Below are 19,585 nucleotides of genomic sequence, written 5' to 3' on the forward strand. Positions count from 1 at the left end.
TGTCCTCAGGCCTGTCTGACTCTCTTTGAGCTCATTTCAAGTTGCTACCTGGTTCATTCCTTCCCTCCTCCTTTTCTCGCCTGTGCCTTCGACCTCTGGCGTCTTTGCAAAACAGAATGACCAGAAATGCGGATTCCTCTCCTCGAGTTCCTCTCTCCCTGTATAGTCCAGGGAAGGTGAACATCCTCCGGCATGGAGAAGATACGAAGGGATTCATCGCTTCCAGCAAGCAAATGAGCTCCAAGGGGACGGCTCAGAGCATAGAGTCTAAGGTCGCATGCTGCGTGCTGGAACTTTTACCCTGACTTGACATCAGAAGAGGCGAATAAGTCAACAACAACTGGCTGATGAAGAGCTGGTAATGCTTGCCTGCTTGAGCTGCTCTGCTGACTTCGCATCTAGATGAGACGACGACGAGCTGCCATGAAGCGTCAGGTATCGTCGTTCGTGCGAAGATCAGACGATGCATGCGTGGAGCAGAGGAGCAAACAGAAGATGCGATACTGAAATTCCTCAAAACAGGCATTTCTCATACAACAAGCTAGCTCTGCATTTGCGAATTCAAGGTGCAAGAGATTTATCTTTCATGCCAAGTTCTTTCCCTCTCCTCCTCTAATTTACTTTTCAGCAGCTACAATTCCCATGGAGATGATCCACCTCCTCGGTCATCATACCTGCTTGGCTCCATCCAGAAGGAAGTTCCCAGACAGACTGTCTTAGATCCGCTCGCCCTGACCGTCGGCGAGCAAGGTGAAAAGAGGAAGGAGAGCTCGAATACTGATCTCTTCGACAAGACGTGAAGCAGCGGACTTCGCCTCAGCCCTGTGCTCCTCCGACTCCTGCCTCGGTCAAGTACCCTCGGGTCTCTTTGCTGCTGGGAAGTTGGATGAACGAGGCAGCTGTTCATTGCCTGACACCAACAATGAGAGAGCAAAGCGGGGAGGACCTGAGAAACTCTGCTCTTGCCTCCCCTCTTCTCCCCCGTCTTGACGCTGCGAGTACTGCTGATGAGACTCCGCGATCAACGAGCAGAAGATTGATGGAGGACTACGCCACCCGGAAGAAAGCTCTCATAGACTCTCTTGTCTCCTCTCACTCCATCCCCTCATCCTCGCGCTCCCACGCTCCGCTGGTGCTGGACGTGTCTTGTCAAGAAGTCACGTCTTCCGCTCTCGCCTCCTCTTCCTCCTGTTCGTCAGGTCTCAACAGCTTTTGATGTGCTCAAGTGACATGCAAGACAGTCGCAATGAAGGATAGGAGGATCACGCAAGACCTGACGGAGCTGCTCGCGTTGGCATCGGGAGCCACCCGTACAAGATGACATCGTTTGACTTGAGCTGACGAGGAGGCTGCAGTCAATGCTCGAGGAGGGAAGGAGAGTGAGATCGCCGTTGAGCGTCGAAGATCATCCAAGAAATTTTCATCGAGGTTGCGGGCCTTTGATTCTTGTTCTCTCTTTTCTCCTCCTGCTCCACCTCTCCTCCTCTGACTTCTGTTCCTTGTACTTTGCCTGCAGTTCGCATGGTCGGCGGCTCACCGAGGAGATCTCGGAGTGTCTGAGGCTGTTTCAGTCCTCCTCCCTCCCCCCTGCGCTCTCGGCTGCCGAGAAAGAGGCTCTGCTGCCTCCCCGCCTGGTCCTCTCGTTTGCTCCCTCACCCTTCTAAACCGAACCCAGGGAGAGCAAGCCGAGGAGGCAAGAGCACAAGGCGGAGAGCAGATGAAGGAGGTCTGTGACGCGCAAGAGGGAGGAAGCGGTCGCCCTCGAGTGAGTCGGTTGCTTGAGAAGAGGAGGGAGAAGAACCAAATCCTGCCCAAGTCACTCCTCATCCTCCGATCTCCCGAGTCATCTGCACCAGTGTCCCATCTTTTGACTCCTCGCACAAGTCCAGAGGCAGAGGAGGGAGGAGACGACGTCCTCACGCCTCTTGCTTGCGACAAGTACTTGCAGCAGAGAGCGAGGAGAGAGCGAGCGAAGAAAGAAGTTCTACACAAGACCATCTGCATCAGACAGCAACAGAGGGACAGCAACGCGCCTATGCTCCTCACCAAGCCTCAAAAAGCCACCAACATCACCAACACCTCCCTCTCCTCGTTCCTTACGTCTTCTTCTGTAGCTGCCACCACTCGTTCTCCTTCCAAGCCAGACAAGGCAGCAGAAGGCATGGTCTCCTCGAGCAAGGCAGCAGAAGGCATGGTCTCCTCGAGCAAGGCAGCAGAAGGCATGGTCTCCTCGAGCAAGGCAGCAGAAGGCATGGTCTCCTCGAGCAAGGCAGCAGAAGGCATGGTCTCCTCGAGCAAGGCAGCAGAAGGCATGGTCTCCTCGAGCAAGGCAGCAGAAGGCATGGTCTCCTCGAGCAAGGCAGCAGAAGGCATGGTCTCCTCGAACAAGGAGCAAGTGTTGGGATCAGACAAGGTGTGGGAGGTGAGAGGTCACGAGCAAGTGACAGACAGTCAGGTGAAGGCAGACGGGGACGTGAAGACCAAAACGAGACTTCTGCTGCTGAGCAGCGAAACCAACGAGCTCAACATGTGCCAACCGCAACTGAAGATCCGACAGAGTCGAGGAATGTGGAGGAGGAGGAGGAGGAGGAGGAGGAGGAGGAGGAGGAGGAGGAGGAGGAGGAGGAGGAGGAGGAGGAGGAGGAGGAGGAGGAGGAGGAGGAGGATGTATTTGTTGCGGTGGTGGATATGGGGTGGGGAGGGAGATGGGTGGGTGAGAAGAGGATTGCTTGGAATGGTGTAGAGTGGAGATGACGATTGAGAGCAGGTGAAGGCCTTCAGCCCATCCAGACGTTCAGCTCGTGGAAGCCTCTTCCTCCTCCTCCTACGTCTTCCTCGTCATGCTCGTGAGTCCTCTCTCACAGTAGGAAGAACCTGAGAGTTTCGAACAGAAGGGTGTTATCAAAGCAGGAGGAGGAAGAGGAGGTAAGTAAAAAACCCTCCTTGGGCCCTCCTCCTCGTTCCTCTCCTCTCCTCCTTCTGATTCACTGTTAACGTCAGAAGCAAGAATCGTCTTCCTCCTATCCAAGGCGTTGGCTGAGCTTTGACCGCCTCGAGACCTCCTGTAAGCCCAACTGATGCTTACTGCAGCAGCAGCTCATCCTCCTCGTCCTCCTCAACGCCTGCTACATCCCCTTCTCTCACTTCCCTTCCTCTGCCGTTGTCCTTTCTGTTTCCTCTCTCATCTGTTCCTCAGCAGCCTCACGCCAGATGGAGAAAACCCTCAAGAAAGTCGCGGCAGACAGTCCAGCGCTCGTTCGCCTTCCACGAGATAAGGCAACAACACATAAACATGCTCTTCCTACTCTTTCACTTCTCCCCCCCCTCCATGCTCTTCTCCTCAGCTCCGACTTTCTGTCCTGACATCTCCCTTCAGCTTCTCCAGCTGCTTGAAAATGCTGTCGAGCTGCAGATACCCCGGGGGTTCGTCGCCTCGCAGGCAGGAAGAGGGAGGAAGAGTGAGGAAGAGCTAGTGAAGAGAAAGGGGGGGGGGGGGGGGAGGCAAGATTGAGGAGAAGCAAGAAAATTTTCGGATGGAGGGGGAGCATACAAGAAGCAGGGGCAGGGGCAAGGGCGGGGGCAGGAGCAGGAGGGGTTTGATGGGGCTGCAGGACGATTCTCCCTCTTCTCTACTTCACGGTGTGCTTGTGCTCTGTTCCGGGAGCCTCCGGGTTACCTATCAGGAGAAGGATTGTACGGGTGGTAATCGAGAGGTGAGGACACAAGGAGGAGAAGCATGTGCTGAGCAGGCGTCAGTTGCTGGTGGCTGGTGATCTCATCAGCTCTCCTCTCGTCCTCTCCGGCTGCCCGCGAGTCTTGTGCGTCTCCTCTTTGCTTCTCCCATGCTCACGAGGCTCACAGAGGTGCTCGCGCTCTCCTTCCCCTCCTGTTTCGTTGGCATCTGCCCGAGCAGCTGGTGAGGACTTGGAGGAGGAGGGAAGAGGATGACAACCAGCTCAGGTAGCCGAGGAGAGCTCCTCACTTCTCCTCCTCTCCTCTCATGCCTGTCAGAAAGTTTTGTTTTCGGGTGAGCCATGCGGAGGGGAGAGTGGGGGAGTGACGGTATTACAAAGCCATTGAGGAAGAAGTGATGAAGCAAATCAACATGCTAAGGAGGTACGCTCTCTGCTCTCCTCCCCTCTGATGTCACCTCTCCCTCTGCCTCTCCCCTCTCCCCTCCTCACAACTTGCTAGGCTGCCGCTCTTCTCTCAGGTCGAGGAGTTTCACCTCAAGCAGCTCTTGTCCGGCTCTTCTCTCACTCTCGTCGAGGTCATCGCGACATTCAAGAGGCTTGAAAGTGACTTGAAGACCAGGATAATCGCGTCCTTGTGAGGGAAGAAGAGACCTCCTCTTCCTCCTCGTTTCTCTACGTCCTCGAGGTCTCTGCCTCATCTCTGCCTCCTCTTCTCACTCTCCTCAGGCTGGGCATGTCAAATTGAGCGTGACCTCCCACACCGCGAGAAAGAGGCAAGTCAATCCCTTGACCTCCCTCCTCCCTCCTCTCCTCTTCCACTCTCCTCCGCTCTCCTCTGTGCTCCTCTATGCTGTTCCATCCTCTCTTCTCGCTTCTTCCTGTCCCTCCTCTTGCTCTCTTCCTCTTCTCACGTCTCTGTCTCCCTCTGACTGTCTTCAGTTATCAAGTCCGAGCTGGCACCCTCGGCCTCGGTGCTTCGCTTCGCTTGTCTAGCCTGCTGCTAGACAGGTAAATTCCTCGTCCCTAGCTCCTGCTACTCGAGTGTTTCTCCTCCCCCCCCTCCTTTCCTGTTCTGCTTCTTCCTCCTTCTTTTGCGTAGCGTAACTGCCCCTTGCTAGTCCACAAGCGATGACAGTGAGGACGGAAGGAAGGTGAGGAGTCAACGGGAGGAGGGGAAGGAGAGGCTGTAGCTCAAGTTGACCTCCTCCTTTGTTTCAGTTGTCTGGTGCTGAGCTTGCGAGCGATGGAAGTGAAAGAAATCTTCAACGTTCACTCGTCGGGCGAGCATCAGGACCGATTGAAGTCAACCTGCCGAGAGGAAGGAGGAGGAGGAGGAGGAGGAGGAGGAGGAGGTGCTGACTGGGTCAACAGATGACAGCGAAAACAGAAGACTTGAAAAGTCTGGGAGGAGAGGTAGGGATTGAACCGCACAATCATGTCTGCCGGGCAGCTGCTCTGACTCCTCTGTATCTGTAGATTCTGAAAGCTCTTGAGCTCCTGGACGACCAGTCTTGTCCCGTCCTTGCCTCGCTCTCTCAGCTGACAGACTTGTACCACAAGGTCTCTTGCACTCGCCGCCCTCTCACTTCTCATGTGTCTGTTAGCTGGATGGCCTACACTCAGAGGACGGATCGAAAGTCTTCTCTCCGATTGAGCTGGCCAGGATTTTCACTTCCTCTACCTCTGTGATGCTTCTGTTTACGGTACCCTCCTCCCCCCTTCTCCTCCTCCTTAAATCTGCACGCCAGGAATTCAGGAACGATTTGAAGCTTGCGCTGAGCGAGGAGGAGATTGACATCCAACAATGCATCGTCCCGGTGATCCTTGTGCTCTTCCTGGTCTCCTATGCTCCGCTCTTATCACCCCTCTCTACGATCTTTTCTCTTCTCTTCTCCTCCTCTCTCATTCTCTTTCTACCGCTGCAGCTTCTCCGTCGTGTCTCGTGTATTTCTCGAGGATTTGCACAGATGGCGAGCTTTGCCGTCCAGTCTCTGTCTACTTTCGAGCGCAAGACGAGAGACGAGGAGGAGAAGCCTGAAGGAGCGAGGAAGAGGCCAAACTCCGAGGAGGCGAGCAGCTTTGAGAGCTTTCAGGAGTTAACTTGCTCGCTGCTGAATGGCTGGCCACAGCTGGTGAGAAAGTGATGGAGCAGATTGAGGAGGAGGAGGAGGAGGAGGTGGTGGTGGTGGTGGTGATGATGGTGGTGATGGTGGTGATGATGATGGTGGTGGTGGTGGAGGAGGAGGAGGAGGAGGAGGAGGCAGATGAGAAGAAGTTGGAGGGAGCTCAAACTTCTGCAGGCTCAGAGGGTGAAGCATCTCATCCCTTTGCTTGCGAGCTTTGCGACCAAGACCGAAGAAGGAGAGCACGACTTCTCAGCGGAGGTGAGGGACAGCAGAGCTTGAGGGAGGAGATGACAGAGAAGCAGGAGGAAGAGATAACGAGCTCGATCGAGACGAGCTACCAAGCACTGGAGGATGTGATTGCTATGCTAGAAGCCAAGCACGAGCTGAGGCAACTCAGCTTGACTAACGAAGCTCTGAGCAGAGGTTGACCCTCCCTCGCGCCTCTTTGACCTCCTCCTTCCCTCCGCTCTTTGACGCTGTGCAGGAGCTCAAGAGAAGGCGACCGACGCTTGCTGTAGTCACCGTCGAGTTCTTTTCAACGCGCGAGCAGAACTGGTATCCACAAGAGTCACTTGCGAAGACAAAGTTCAGTGCCAAGTTGTCCTTTGCAACGACTTGCTTTTCATCAAGCCAGGTACCTCCATCATTCTCCCTCCCTTGTTGCCCTGCTGAAGTTCTTCCAGCCTCTAGCTCGCTCTTTTCTTCTTTCACGAGCGACAATGCTTCGTGTCTCAGCCTAAGGAGGCTCCTTCTCGTCGGCCTCGGCGATCATAATCTGCTTGCAATCAGGTGCTTGTCTTCGCACCTGTCCTGTCCTGTCCTATCCCTCTCCTCTCCTCTCCTCTCCTCTCACGCGTCGCAGAGGCTTTTCCAGCCATCCCTATGCCATCTCCATTATCCGCGAGGAAGACGCCCTCCCCGAGCTAGTGAGACTTTCCATGCTCTCCTGCCCGCCCTCGCGTGACTGGATGTGTCAAGTTGTTAAGCTTCGCCGAGGAGGAGGACTTCTCCAAGTTGCTCTCGCTCTTCGCAGCCTGCAGACAGGAGGTGACTGCACGCTTGCTGCTGCTGCTGCTGCTGCTCGAGCTGGTGGTGGTGCTGGTGGTGAAGAGGATGACAGGCGGAGCAGCTTGCTAGCGACCCCTACTTGACGGAGTGACGGGAAGGGCAGGGGACAACAACAAGCGTAACGTTGGAGGCTCAACTACGATGGAAGCTCAACGTTAGAGACAGAGGTTTCACGTTAGAGAAAGAGGGTTAACGTTAGAGAAAGAGGTTTAACGTTAGAGATAGAGGTTTTAACGTCGATTGTCCTCTATGAACGACGAAGATATTTCCGTGAGCATGTCCGGTCATGGCTTTGAAGGATGAGCTTGACTAGCGGGTCGCTCAAGTTGAAGGAGACGAGATCGCGTCGATCTCACTGATCAAAACTTTCTGTCCGAGGTGATTGTTCCAGCTTCGCTGTAACGTCACGTAACGCACTCGCTCCTGCATGGCCGTCACTAGCCCCCCACTCCCTCCTCATGCCCGCACATGCGCATCCCCGTCGGGCCGTCGGAAGCCAAGCTGAACCTTAGAGCCAACCTGGATGGCGGTCAGAGAGGAGGCGAGGAGCCGCCGGAGCTCACAGGTCCCAGCATGTAGTCGCGCAGTGTCAGAGGGCTCCTGCCAGCTCATGTCAGTCAAGCTTGCAGCAGCACAGCAACACGAACATGCACTTGACGTCTGCTCCGTCGACAGACACCAGCTCTTCACCTGACATGCGGTGACTCCATGAGAGGAGCAGGATGCGGGGTATACCGATAACAATCTCGTTGCAGAGCTCAGCCGGGCTGCTCTCACGACTCAGTTCAGCCCCCCGCTTCTCACAGGAACAACCTGGATGGAGCGACGCCAGCGACTATCAGCTGCTGGCTCTTCTCTCGCGCAAGGAAGATGATGCCGACTCCGATCTTTGCTCCTGGCTTCGGGCCGCTGATTAGATGCCCTCCTGCTTCATTTTCATGGCTTCCAGCCTTAGGCCCTCCGCAACCTGATATAAGGATTAGAGTGCTACGTGTACTGCATAGCAAAAGCCGTACAGTTGGTGAGAGAAGCAATCCAATCCATGATGTCCATATCTTCAGCAATCTTGATTCACTCCTCGCTCTCCTCGCTCTCCTCGCTCTCCTCGCTCTCCTCGCTCTCCTCGCTCTCCTCGCTCTCCTCGCTCTCCTCGTCGTATCGCCATGTTGACACGAGGAGCCGGAATCGGGAGGATCCTCTGACCCCTCATCCCCACTCCGACATGACCTCTTCCCCCCTCTGACCACCCTCTGACCTCCTCCCTTTGAAAGTTTGAAAGTTTTGTTTCTTGCCCTGCAGACAGACTGAACATGCGACGAGATGGAGGGGGGGAAGGAGGAGCGAGGAGATGAGCTAGCTAAGGAGGAGCGAGGAGATGAGCTAGCTAAGGAGGAGCGAGGAGATGAAGGTCATGCTCGAGAAGACTCAGACGGGCACTTTTGAAGAAAGATTATAGTCTTGCATCACAAACTAACTCATGCTAACAACTCATGCATGTAACCTTTCATTGACTCCTGCTAGATGATGGAGGAGGCAAGGATCTGTGTCGCGTTTGCGATGAAGTGAGGTGAAGTGGATGGCCGAGCCATTTCCTTCTGGTTCGACCATTCGAGGATGGTTGGATGAGGATGAAGAAGGAGATGAAGAGACCGAACAGCATCAAGGCAAACCTGAGAGAAGAGACGTCCCTTCATCCCATCGTTCAAAGGATTCAGAAGAGATGGTAGTTGCGCTCTCTTTCATCGTGCGAGAGATTCAGAAGTGTCGGCAAGACCTTGGACGTACCCTGAGTGGGGCCCAACAAAACATGCGCGAACCTCTGCTTGACAAGAACAAGTTCAAGATCTCCAACAAAGGTCGAGCATCAAGCAATGACTTCAGCAGTCTGACCTCGCAGTCTCTTTCCCTCTTGTCGGAGTCGGCGAGGCGAGAGGCAGAACTTCGATACCAGCGGGACCAACTAGAATTGCAGCTGAGGGAGGCGACGACGAAGCTGGAGAAGATGAAAGTCGAACAACAGTTGCTGATCAGAGACTTTGACGCAGCTGTAGAGAACCTCCGTAGGATCTCTTGCGACTGCTGCGCTCTCTCTCTTCAAGTCGACACAACTTGTCGGGAGCATTCAGAATTAAAGAAGGTGAGGACGAGGGACGAGCAACGAGAGACGCCATGCGCTGATAACTTGGCAGCAACGTCAAGAAGTCTGCGCTCTCCTAACAAACGCTCCTCAGCAACTCAATGCTTGCAGCCTCAGCTTACAACAAGTCGTCAAGTCCATTTGGAGTCGCGAGGACGTTGGAATTGAAAGTGGCGAAACCGATAAGACCGGAGCTGGTCGAGACAAGAGCAGGGAGGTCAAGCTGGTCTTTAAGATGTGGAACTTGACGCGGATCTTTGACAAGAGGATTAAAAGTGTTGGTTACTCAGGCGCCTTGCGAGCTACAAGATCTTTGGTTCGGTCAGTTGTCTCGTTGTGGGGTGAGCTCGTAGTGATCTCACGCAAGGTAAGCGACAGACCTCACTCAACTGTTTTTCAATTCTTTCAGGTCCGCACGGCGTCTGAGTTGTGGCTGCAATCAAGGCTGAAGATGAAAAAGGTATTGAAGGCATACAGCGAGTATAGAAGAGCCACAGCCTCCTGCAGGAAGTTGAGAGAAGCGAGCGCCATCATCATCTCCTCTCGGCGTCGGAGCGCTCTCTCGCAAGCTTTCTCAGCATGGCGTGTGATCGTTCGCCACACCAGAAGGTCGCAAACTTTGCTTGCTATGATGGACTCGCGACAGAGAATTCGAAGAAAACGGCAAGTGTTGGGAGCCATGGCCCTGTCGTGTAATGACAGCCGACGGTCGTTCCTTGTGCTGGAAGATTGCTTCAGGAAAATTTCAGAAGTTCATCTGCGACAATGCAGCGTCTTGAAGTTGCTGTCGAGGTCAAGGAGGCGAAGGACCTTGTCTTATTGTCTCCTCGGTTGGATGAGATTGGCGGTGGAGCAGGGAGAGGAGGAGGAGGGAGAGTTGTCTCTCTGTGCCCCCCCCTGCTCATTCATCGACTCTTCTCTCGTTGGAGGTCTCGAGCTCTCAGCGCACGAGTCGCTTGTCAACAAGTCAAGAAGTGGTTGCTAGCCAGCGCTGCTGCTTCCCTTCCTCCCTCCATCCAACACCTGCAGCCCCTTTCCACTTCAACTCCTCTGCTTCCTCCTGCGACCCGCGAGTCTTCGTGGAGGCCGACGAGTGGTGGCTGGAGTCTGCTGAGTCGTACGCTGCTACTGGATCATCAGGCAGAGAGGAGGAGAGAGATGAGACCCGGCCAGTCGCAACGTGACACTGATGCGTGCAGGAGGATGGAAATTCTGACAAAAGTGGCTGAAGTTGTTGGAGCTAATCGAATGTTCTTCTCGTATATGCCACTGACGGCCTTTGAAAATGTAATCTACGTCACCTTGTCGTCTTATCTGGTTTGAATCATGTTTCTTGTGTTGTCTTGCAGGCTAGCGTTGCTCACACGTCGTCAACTACGCGCGTCCCGTCAGGCAGAGACTTTCTTCCTGTCAAGAGGTAGGCAGATCTTCCTTCTTCTCCTTGTTCGCCTTCTTCTTGTTCTCCTCCCCCTTCCGACTCGCTTCTGCCTCAGACTTTTTTTGCACTCTTGGCGCTGGGCGACGACGAAGAGGAGGAGACTGAGAAACCTGAGAGCCCACTGGTCCAGCAAGCGCAGGATCCTCGTGTTGGATGCGTTTTTCTCGCGTTGGTTCCTTGTATTCAAGGTCTCCTTCCCCTCTCCCCCACCACCACCACCACCTCCTCCTCCTCCTCCTTCCATGTCTCATGTTGCTTTCTTTCATCAGGCGCAGTCCTTCAGCAGGTCGAAGGAAACGTTGATGTTGAGGATGACGAGGTGGAGTTCGTCCGTAGCCTTCGAGAGCATGCTGCCGTTGCTACTTCGACCCAAGGAAGGAGGCGAAGACTCGACGAGGATCTCCAAGAGGTTCTTCTCCCTCCTCCATCACACCTGCAGGGCCTTCGACGGGTGGGATCAAACTCTCTCCCTCCTCTCCTCATCACACCTCGACCTCCTCCAACTGCGTGAGAGGATGGGGAGGACGCGCTCGTTGCAAGCGAGCGGCTGCTGGTTCATGTGGCAAGTAGGGAGGGGAGGGCGAGGGAGCAGGGACATGGAGCTGCGAGTCCAGGAGAAGAGGAGGCGCTGGGTCTCTCTTTGCCTCCTCGATGAGCGTCTGCAAGGAGGAGGGGGTGGCATGTTGGAGCTCGCTTCCTTGCCCTCCTCCTCTGCTGATTTCCGCTACCTGGCTCGCGGATTCCGAAAGCTTTCAAGGTTTGCCAGCCTGCGGAGCAAGGAGCGAGCACACCATCCTCGACTGCTGGTGAGCGTTTGAAGTTCTGTTTCGCCTCCTTCCTCACATGCGCACAGACGCGCGTCTTGAAGGAGCTGAGGAAGTTGGTCCAGCAAAGAAGAGCCGAGGGAGAAGTGAAGAGACGGGTCTTGTCCTGCTCCCTCGCAGCCTCTTGCCTCTTTGCAGCCTTTCTAGATTGGAAAATTGCTTTATGTACAAGGTGACTCCTCTCTTACAGCTCTCTTTCCCGTCCTGGAGGTCTGAACATCAGACATCACTTACACCAGGCGCTGCTTCCTCCTCGTCTCTTCGCTCCTGACCCCTCAGTCTCGCCGTAGCTCCTCCAAGGCCATCAACGCCTCTTTCGCTCTCATCGTCGACCTGGCGACCTGCTGAGTGAGCACACTGAGCAGAGGAGGACTGAGGAGACGAACGTGTGGTCTTGTCCGAGGCGACTCTGAAACACGTCGAAGGCATGCACCAGATGCTTCTCCATCTGCCTCAAGGGTCGGAGGGAGAACATCAGTAGAAGCGGCAGGACCTTCAAGAAGTCGCTTCCTTCATGCGCTCGCCTCCTGCCCTTCCCGAAGAACAACCTGCTCATCAACAATTTTAACGGACCTCCACCTCCACACCGTTGCAGGACAGCACCTGAACCAAAAGCTTCTCCTCCCTTTCGCTGCTCGTCGTTCTGCTGCACATGAGCAGGAGCAAGAGGGACAGCTGAGAGCTCGTACCCGCCTCCATCTCTCCTTTGGTCTGGTAGGCCAGGGCAAGGTTCCAATGGACATGAGCCACCTGCAAGAAGGTTCAGATCGCGGGCTGCAGGAGGGGCGGCAGACTTCAGGGTGGTCGTGACCGAAGTGCTTTGACACCTCGACATCCAGTTAGCTCAGTCGGCAACAAGTGACGTCAGCACTACCATGTCGAGAGCTTCCTTGTACCACTTGATGGCTTCGTCGATCTGTCCCAGGCCCTGAGGGGCATCAGCGGGCCGATAAAGTAGAGACATGCTACCTTCAGGCTGTTGGCGATGTTGTTCTTCGTCCATGCGACGCTCGGATCGTTCTGTGGTCTATCAAACGGGCTTAGATTTCTTTCACATTAACCTCGCCAAGGATTTGAAGCTTGTCTCCTAACGCGTACTTGAAGTGCCTCAGAGCCTCCTTGTACTGTCCGCTGTCGCGAAGGTCAAGCCAGGTCGCTTCCTTCCAACCTTACCGAATGTTGTACACATTTCCCTTGCAGTGCATGATGTTTGCAATATCGATGTCTGGATCCTCCCGTTCCAGCACTTTGAAAACCTCAAGCGCCTGGGAAACGTTGAGATCTCCATCTCCATCATTCCCTTGCCATATACCATGTTGTATTTCGCCAGGGCCTCCTTCGTGAGTTTGTCTATCTGGTTGTCTTGGAGCTGAGATACTTTCTGGGTCTTGGTCAGTAAAGATTCAGTCTTGGCATGCCCTCTACCTTCGGAATGTTTTCAGCTTGTAGCTCAAGGGCCTTGTCACACACATCTCACTGATTGAATCGATCGCATCTAACTCACCTGGCCAACGTGCATTACGGTCAAGGCCCAGTCTACTCGTTTCCCAGCCCCCCCTAGCTGATGCAAGGAGTCAATGTCCCTAAAAATGAAGGACGAGTACAAAGAGAAAGTTGCAAGAGACTTCACGTGCTGATAGATGGCGAGTGATTTCTCAAAAGTCTCCAGAGCCTGCAGATGACCTGGTCAGTAAACAGATGTGAGTGAATTTCATCGCTAACATCATAAGCGCGATCTAAACGAAGCAACGCAACCCCCATGAAGTCGATGGTCTTGAGAGTCAAATTAATGCTCGGTATGAATCATATGTGCGCTACCTGTGCAACCAATGGGTGAAGATCGCCAAGAGCTTTCAGTTGTATCTGATAGTTAGATCATCTAACGCCAAACAATTCAGCCGACAAACTAGTATACCTTCAAGCACTTGTCGTAAAACTATCAACCAGATTTCCCAAATGAATTTCAGCTTCGAGCGAAAGGCAAAAGACACGATGGACCTGCAGAGCCTCTGCATAACGTCCCTTCCTCATGAACTGAACTGCATTCTCTTGATAGCTCCTGCAGTGAAGTATGATGTGAGGCTACCTTCAAAGCAACCGCCGATGATGCTTACATCGCATCTGTCAACGCTGCCTCTGCTGTGACCGTCCGCCTTTGCGATACATCAGTTCAGAAGTGAGCACCAGTTGGGCATACTTGTGGGGGGCGCCCTGTGAATGAGAGTGCAACGCATGGCTAAACTGCTCCATGAATCTGTTGAGTGATGATCAGCGGGGGTACTTCAAACTGATTTAGCCCACTCGTTTGATTCATCTATGGAGCCATAGCCTGGCGACTGGATTCAAGTGTCAAAGGAATGCGAGCGAACAAGTTGTATACCATCTCCATCTCCATTTCGTAAGGTTGGAAGTCATTTTCTATCTCAATGAAATTCTGGAATTCTGTTCATGGCATCAAACATTGAAGGGTGAAGCACGCGCATGACCTGGAGGAAGGTCGCCCTGGAGGAACCTTTGAGCCTCTAAAGTTGATAAAAAGAGAACCTGAGAAAACGACTACTCAGCCATGCCCGTGTAGAATTGATTGAGACAACCCAATAATCTCTTGCTCCTTCACTGGCATCTCCATCCCCATCTCCACCACTAACATCATCTTCATCATCATCATCTCCATCTCCATCTCCATCTCCATCTCCATCTCCACAACTAACATCATCTCCATTGTCATCATTGTCATCATTGTCATCACCACCACCACCACTATCATCATCATCATCGCTCTCTTACCAGTATCGATACACCTGCAAATCGCATTTTCGCCCTTGCGACCCTAACCATATGGTTGCCCTCATCCCCGCTCACCAGAGTGAGACCGATGACTGATGACTAAAACTTCTGGCTCAAAGTTAACTGATATATTTACTTAAAACTCTCTCATTTTGACTCGCGACTTTTCATTTCTGAGAAGGATTCGTGGAGGGGGTGGGGGTAGTCTAAGGAGGGGTTCATGGACTGCAATGTTTTGGGAAAAGGTGGGTGAGGTGGTATCAATATCGGGGTCTGCACGACGATGAGGAGTGTAAAAACCCAGCAAATGCGACTTGGAGAGGCTGAGGCGCGAGGAAAGAGGAAGAGGAAGAGGAAGGGGAAGGGAGACAGACAGGAAGAGGAAGAGAGGTAGGGAGAGCGAGGGAGACAGACAGGAAGAGGAAGAGAGGTAGGGAGAGCGAGGGAGACAGACAGGAAGAGGAAGATGAAGGTAGGAAGGGAGCGAGGGAGACAGACAGACAGGAAGAGGAAGGGAGAGCGAGGGAGACAGACAGGAAGAGGAAGATGAAGGTAGGAAGGGAGCGAGGGAGACAGACAGGAAGAGGAAGAGAGGTAGGGAGAGCGAGGGAGACAGACAGGAAGAGGAAGATGAAGGGAGGAAGGGAGCGAGGGAGACAGACAGACTGGAAGATGAAGGGAGGAAGGGAGCGAGGGAGACAGACAGGAAGGGGAAGGCGAAGTATTGGATAACAAGACTTGAAGGGACAGGGACAGACGGTCAGAGGACCGATGGCCGCTTGTGGCTGACGAGGAACGTACCACAGGATGGGTGAGCCTAAGAAGGAGACCGTTCAGAAATGGACAAGCCAACAAGTCTCTCAGTGGATCTTTGACAGAGATCCCGAGTTCCAAAACATGTTAGTAGATGTGTTGAGTTGTGCTTTCACGGTTCTGATTCAGTTTGTTTGCAATCACAAACTTGATTCCTTTTCTTCGCATGATCCCAGTGCCGATGCCTTCAACTATCACAACATCACCGGCGAAATTCTTCTTGAGCTCAAGGAGTCAGATTTCATGAAGATCGTACACGATAGAGTGAGGTGCAAGGAGTCGTTGAGTCGAGCTGACGTAGTTGGTAGCACGTGACGATGAAGCAAGAGGCCGAGTTTCTGGAGCACCTCTCTAAGCTGCAACGATACTTCAAGAAACCTAAGACTCGGCAGCGCGCAAGGCGGGGAGTGAGTGAATGCGTCATTGATGGATCGACTGTTGATGACGTGACTCAGGTCCCTTCGCTTCCGATGCTTCTCGTCAACGCCATCACTTTTCGATTTGCCGACACCAGCGAGGGGAAGGTAACGCCTGCTGCACGTGCTCATGACTGTTACTGACAATGGCGCAGGATGTGGCTGGGATGAAGGTTGTTGAAAGCCCTTTCTAGTGTCGTCGCTGATCGGAGTGCAACCTCACAGGAGGAGATTGTTTCAGCCCATGGAAGTGTTGCTATTGTCTCGACCTTGCTGTGGGCGATTGCTTGGGTGCGGGGACTGGAGTCTGTTGACCTGCTTTTGAAATTCTTGGCAGAACATCTTCTATGGTTCAGCATACTCGGTTTTCTGCAACACAGATGCGAGTAAGCGGCAGAAGCTTCTCGTGCACGTGGTTCATCTCACGTCTCTTAGATCCTCTCTGCTTCAAGTCGGGCGGTTTCGGCCTCGATGTAGCCTCACTCTCTTTGCTCCCCGCGATTTAGCCTCCCCCTCACGTTGTACTTTGGTAGGGACGAGCTCTGGCAGTTTTCTACGCGTTTGCTGGGATGTGCTCGGTAGCTCCTGTATCTTGTTTCTTGTCTAAGTTTCCCGGCTGTTCAGATCTGTTTGGTTCTGTCCACGATCTTTGCCGTAGTTCAGATCATCATGATCTACGAGATGAGCGATGACGTGGAGCTAGAGGAGTTCCTCGATCTGATCGACCAGTAGACGTTGACAGTCGCAGGGCTCTACTGAGTTCGCTGCAGGGATGTTCAGCTGCCCGGTATGTTCCTCGTCGCTGGGATTCTTCTCATCACTGTCCCCGTCACCAGGTGCTCCTGTCTCTTCTTCTTTGTGACTCTCCTCAACTTTTTCTCGGTGCACGTGCAGCTACGTGATCATGAACTCCATGGTGAGTGGGCGATTCCAAGTCGCGCAACTCTGACATATCCTATCAGTTTGGCGTGTACCAAACAACCAAACTATACAGAGACATCCATGACAACAAGTTGTTGCCGGATGATGTCAAGAACGAATCAAAGTTCTACATTGCCATGTCAGTAACCCGCCAATGAGATCCAAGGTTAACCCAGGCTGCCTGCAGGAGCTGGATTACCATCCTTGGCATTGTCTTGCCCTCGTCGTTCAATACTCTCATTCTTATCCCGGAGTACGTGGGGAACCTCTACAAGGTGCGTGTCTCTCTCGCTTGCGCTAGTCGCCAACCTCAGCAACAGTCGAAGTTGAAGTCCGTGGAAGACCTCAAGGACCTCGACAAATCGTTCTTCACTCCGAAACTCGAGTAGCCGATGGGCTGAGCTACTCTTCCTACTGCGGGGGTGAAGAGAGCAGGAGCAAGATAGAGTTCGATCTTGGTTGTATGAGAAACTCCCGATTGCATTCCCACACTCCACCTCCACACAGATGGTGATTACTTCGTTTCTAACTCAGTGGCATACGCGATTGCTCGGTCGCACCACTCCGTTCTCCTGTGCTTTCCCCGGCACTCGCGCAAGATCGACAAGAAGCTCTTTGGTGAGATCTCCGCGGCTCGGAAGACAGCAGGCAGGACGCCTTCCTGCACCTCCTGGTTGGCATCGTCCAGGTGAACGACGAGACCTCGCACGAGATACTCGAACTGCGTGCTGTCATAACCGCGAGGAACGGAAGGAAGAAATTCAGCGAAAGCCTTGGCGGCTTCGATTCGGATCCTATCGTTGCTGTCATCCATTCGCTTCAGCAGCTCGATGTACATCGTTCGGATCTGTAGAGGGGAGCATGAGGACGAGAGAAAAGTATAACAAGGCTGCACCTGCTCGGTGTCGAGACGGTTCCGGATCATGACGAAGAGCTCGCTCAGAGCTCCGCAGGTGATGAAGCGAATCTCAGCGTCCTCGTCGTCTAGGCAGGACTTCATGATCGAGTCCAGCTGTCCCGGCTTGAAGCCTTCCCCCAGCTCCTTCATCACCTGCTCAGCATTGCAGATGCGACGGCTCAGCATGACCCTCAAGCATGACATGCCGCCCTTCCGTAGCGCACACGCCACCTTGCCAGCCCTCCACACGCACACAGGCAGGACTACCTGTGACAGCATCTCCCCGCCATGTCTGCGCAATGTGTCTAAGAGAGCTTCTTGTTTGAGCAGGTCGTCGAGAAGGAGGAGGAGGATGGATCGGACGTCCGCATCCTTCTGAGCGTCTGCGCCCACGGCAAAGATGCGGATGCAAGTCGAGAAGCAGGGTGCGAGGCATGTCCCTGCCCGCCTGCTCAAAGATTCAAAGATGTACAAGTTGTAGGAGTCTCTCCGCCATTGAGGTGCTTCCTCGAACAAATTATTTACAATGTCCTCGGTCTCCATGCGGAACAGGAAGTCATCTCCGCCCTGCCCCTCGAGCTCCCCAAGGATACGCGACAACTTGAGAAGTGAGTCGAGGGCACGAGAAGCGATCGATTCTGATGACTTGAGGCTGTGCAGGCGGAGCAGCGACTTCATGAGTTTCTGGCGGACGGGCGAGCATTGACCTCCGGAGTTGTTGATACACGCCTCGAGGATGCGATAGACATGCACCTGATAGTCTGCTGTATCCGGCAGGGAGAGCTCTAGCTCCGACACCACAGTGCAGATGCTGCTAACAAACGGGCCAACCTGCCCTTCCCTGCAGCCTTCCAGCAAGGTACCAAGGACAGCTGCCCAATTCTTCTTGGAGCTTACAGAGATACTCGAGCTCGTCAGATTTGCCTCAACCACACCGATGAAAACATCTGCGGGGGTAAACGCTCCAGTCAGCCTTATGCAGGTCAGGATTGTTTGTGCCACACTGTCTTCCTCGTCCATGCAAGAGCGCGAGAATGCGGTGAGCAGAGCCTCTGCATGCTTCGTGATACTCCTCTCTGCGTAGATCAACACATTTACGAGAGTGACAGATGCCTTCTGTCTTGCGCCAGCTGTCCAGTCAGCCAGCTCGCCCAGCAACTGCAGTAGGATCGACTTGAGATGTGTCGTTATGAGCAGGCGAGCGCCCTTGCCTGGACGGCCATGGAACGCCTTGGGATACAGTGAAAGCACGGCATCATCGAATTCATCCTCCTCTTGCATACAGTCTTTCGCTTCACACTTTCCCTCCAAGGCATTCCCCACCTCCTCCATCAGGTCGACTGAGAGCTGCTGCACTTGCTCGATCTCATCGGCAGCGCCATGCAACAGAATGGGGAGGATCCCAGGAGCTTCGAGGACGTCCAAGCATTTCAACCACACTGCAGCAATCTTGAGCACTTCTTCTCGCAGCTGCTTCGATCTATCGGTATTGAACTTGGCAATATTCGGCAAGACATCCTTGAGAATGGAACAGTCGTGGGTGACGAGGGAACCAACTGCTTGCAAGCTCGCAACGCGAACTTTCTGCTGCTGGTGCGAGAAATTTTGTTGCAAAGCTTTGTTGATTGTGGGGATGTGTTCTTTCATGCCAGGTACCCAACACTGATCACAAATCAGCACAACAGTATCAGCCACTAACTTCTTGGCATCAGGAAACTTGTCTGAACATGACTTTTCCAAGATCAGTGCAACTTCGGGTATCGCATCTTGTAGCCGATCTTGGCTTAGTTTGATGAGGCTGTTTGTCAGCACCAGCAGCTCTAATCGAACCTCTTCCGACTCTTCCTGCTGAGGGAAACATCCGATCCTTTCTCGAACATGCTCCAACGTCTCCACCACGTACTTCCCTGCATCCTTCAGCAAGGGAAACAGAGCATTCAGAATGTTTGCAGAAATTTCACGACACTTTTCAGCTTGATCTTTGAGGCATCTCAGCAGATGAGGGTGCAGCAACTCAAAGTCTTTCCCCAGGGCTTCGCCAGTCCAACCACTTGAGGAACTCAGGTTTTGTGACTCCTTTAGAATCTTCTCGAGGGCTCGTTTCCTCGTGCTTCTGTCAGGATCAGAAAGACAATTCAGGTCGCGCTGGGTGAAAAGGAGGTGATCGGCCGTAGACATGTCCGGGTAAAAATATGCTCCTGACGGCCAGCAGTTTGATAGACCCCTTTGACGCAGCAGCAACCAACTCCCAGCTCAATCTGAAGGGGAAACGTGAGAAAAAATAAAGTTTACGAGCTTAAAAGGTGAACGAAGTGAGAAGGGACTCTACAGAGATCCGCGAGGAATGCAACGCAAATACATGAAAAAGAATCCCTTTCTTTTGTGAGATGGAGGAGCGGTCAAAGAAGAGGTGAGAGATGAGGAAGATGAGGACGACGATGAGGACGATGGCGATGAGAGGA

General features: G+C 53.4%; 8 protein-coding genes across 8 annotated transcripts; 5 read left to right on the forward strand and 3 right to left on the reverse strand.

Moving 5' to 3' along the window:
- Positions 1–116: 116 nt before the first annotated feature.
- On the forward strand, positions 117–507 carry GUITHDRAFT_106722 (hypothetical protein; the record flags this gene model as incomplete). The annotated part of the gene is made up of 3 exons (XM_005834195.1): positions 117–272; positions 317–358; positions 403–507. 3 exons carry the CDS (start codon positions 117–119, stop codon positions 505–507), a joined length of 303 nt encoding a protein of 100 aa, XP_005834252.1.
- A 1,210-nt stretch (positions 508–1,717) lies between these two features.
- On the forward strand, positions 1,718–2,850 carry GUITHDRAFT_106723 (hypothetical protein; the record flags this gene model as incomplete). The annotated part of the gene is made up of 3 exons (XM_005834196.1): positions 1,718–2,413; positions 2,456–2,558; positions 2,768–2,850. The coding sequence occupies 3 exons, from the start codon at positions 1,718–1,720 to the stop codon at positions 2,848–2,850; spliced, it is 882 nt and encodes a 293-aa protein (XP_005834253.1).
- A 992-nt stretch (positions 2,851–3,842) lies between these two features.
- On the forward strand, positions 3,843–6,980 carry GUITHDRAFT_137466 (hypothetical protein; the record flags this gene model as incomplete). The annotated part of the gene is made up of 17 exons (XM_005834197.1): positions 3,843–3,916; positions 4,195–4,329; positions 4,635–4,703; positions 4,814–4,846; positions 4,914–4,962; positions 5,067–5,108; positions 5,172–5,255; positions 5,300–5,398; positions 5,444–5,512; positions 5,621–5,827; positions 5,996–6,079; positions 6,124–6,244; positions 6,306–6,455; positions 6,505–6,610; positions 6,684–6,747; positions 6,800–6,868; positions 6,942–6,980. 17 exons carry the CDS (start codon positions 3,843–3,845, stop codon positions 6,978–6,980), a joined length of 1,494 nt encoding a protein of 497 aa, XP_005834254.1.
- Positions 6,981–7,210: 230 nt separating this feature from the next.
- On the reverse strand, positions 7,211–7,942 carry GUITHDRAFT_106725 (hypothetical protein; the record flags this gene model as incomplete). The annotated part of the gene is made up of 7 exons (XM_005834198.1): positions 7,211–7,312; positions 7,358–7,408; positions 7,453–7,489; positions 7,537–7,579; positions 7,625–7,656; positions 7,703–7,856; positions 7,906–7,942. The coding sequence occupies 7 exons, from the start codon at positions 7,940–7,942 to the stop codon at positions 7,211–7,213; spliced, it is 456 nt and encodes a 151-aa protein (XP_005834255.1).
- Positions 7,943–8,609: 667 nt separating this feature from the next.
- On the forward strand, positions 8,610–9,722 carry GUITHDRAFT_106726 (hypothetical protein; the record flags this gene model as incomplete). The annotated part of the gene is made up of 4 exons (XM_005834199.1): positions 8,610–9,026; positions 9,079–9,393; positions 9,436–9,486; positions 9,534–9,722. 4 exons carry the CDS (start codon positions 8,610–8,612, stop codon positions 9,720–9,722), a joined length of 972 nt encoding a protein of 323 aa, XP_005834256.1.
- A 1,007-nt stretch (positions 9,723–10,729) lies between these two features.
- Positions 10,730–13,522, reverse strand: GUITHDRAFT_137468 (hypothetical protein; the record flags this gene model as incomplete). The annotated part of the gene is made up of 20 exons (XM_005834200.1): positions 10,730–10,801; positions 10,953–11,011; positions 11,193–11,231; positions 11,256–11,335; positions 11,630–11,736; positions 11,782–11,836; positions 11,892–11,931; positions 11,978–12,038; positions 12,163–12,216; positions 12,258–12,308; positions 12,350–12,419; positions 12,462–12,553; positions 12,601–12,669; positions 12,714–12,746; positions 12,793–12,849; positions 12,919–12,960; positions 13,107–13,151; positions 13,287–13,347; positions 13,403–13,441; positions 13,473–13,522. 20 exons carry the CDS (start codon positions 13,520–13,522, stop codon positions 10,730–10,732), a joined length of 1,176 nt encoding a protein of 391 aa, XP_005834257.1.
- Positions 13,523–14,882: 1,360 nt separating this feature from the next.
- On the forward strand, positions 14,883–16,253 carry GUITHDRAFT_137469 (hypothetical protein; the record flags this gene model as incomplete). The annotated part of the gene is made up of 9 exons (XM_005834201.1): positions 14,883–15,152; positions 15,197–15,295; positions 15,344–15,412; positions 15,460–15,477; positions 15,642–15,719; positions 15,838–15,882; positions 15,929–16,032; positions 16,075–16,140; positions 16,199–16,253. The coding sequence occupies 9 exons, from the start codon at positions 14,883–14,885 to the stop codon at positions 16,251–16,253; spliced, it is 804 nt and encodes a 267-aa protein (XP_005834258.1).
- Positions 16,254–16,580: 327 nt separating this feature from the next.
- On the reverse strand, positions 16,581–19,383 carry GUITHDRAFT_162678 (hypothetical protein). The gene is made up of 3 exons (XM_005834202.1): positions 17,391–19,383; positions 17,121–17,276; positions 16,581–17,072 (listed from the first exon to the last, which is right to left on the reverse strand). The coding sequence occupies exons 1-3, from the start codon at positions 19,299–19,301 to the stop codon at positions 16,740–16,742; spliced, it is 2,400 nt and encodes a 799-aa protein (XP_005834259.1). The 5' UTR covers positions 19,302–19,383; the 3' UTR covers positions 16,581–16,739.
- Positions 19,384–19,585: the final 202 nt, after the last annotated feature.

This window comes from Guillardia theta (assembly GCF_000315625.1).
Source record: "Guillardia theta CCMP2712 unplaced genomic scaffold GUITHscaffold_26, whole genome shotgun sequence".
NCBI classification, from domain to species: domain Eukaryota; class Cryptophyceae; order Pyrenomonadales; family Geminigeraceae; genus Guillardia; species Guillardia theta.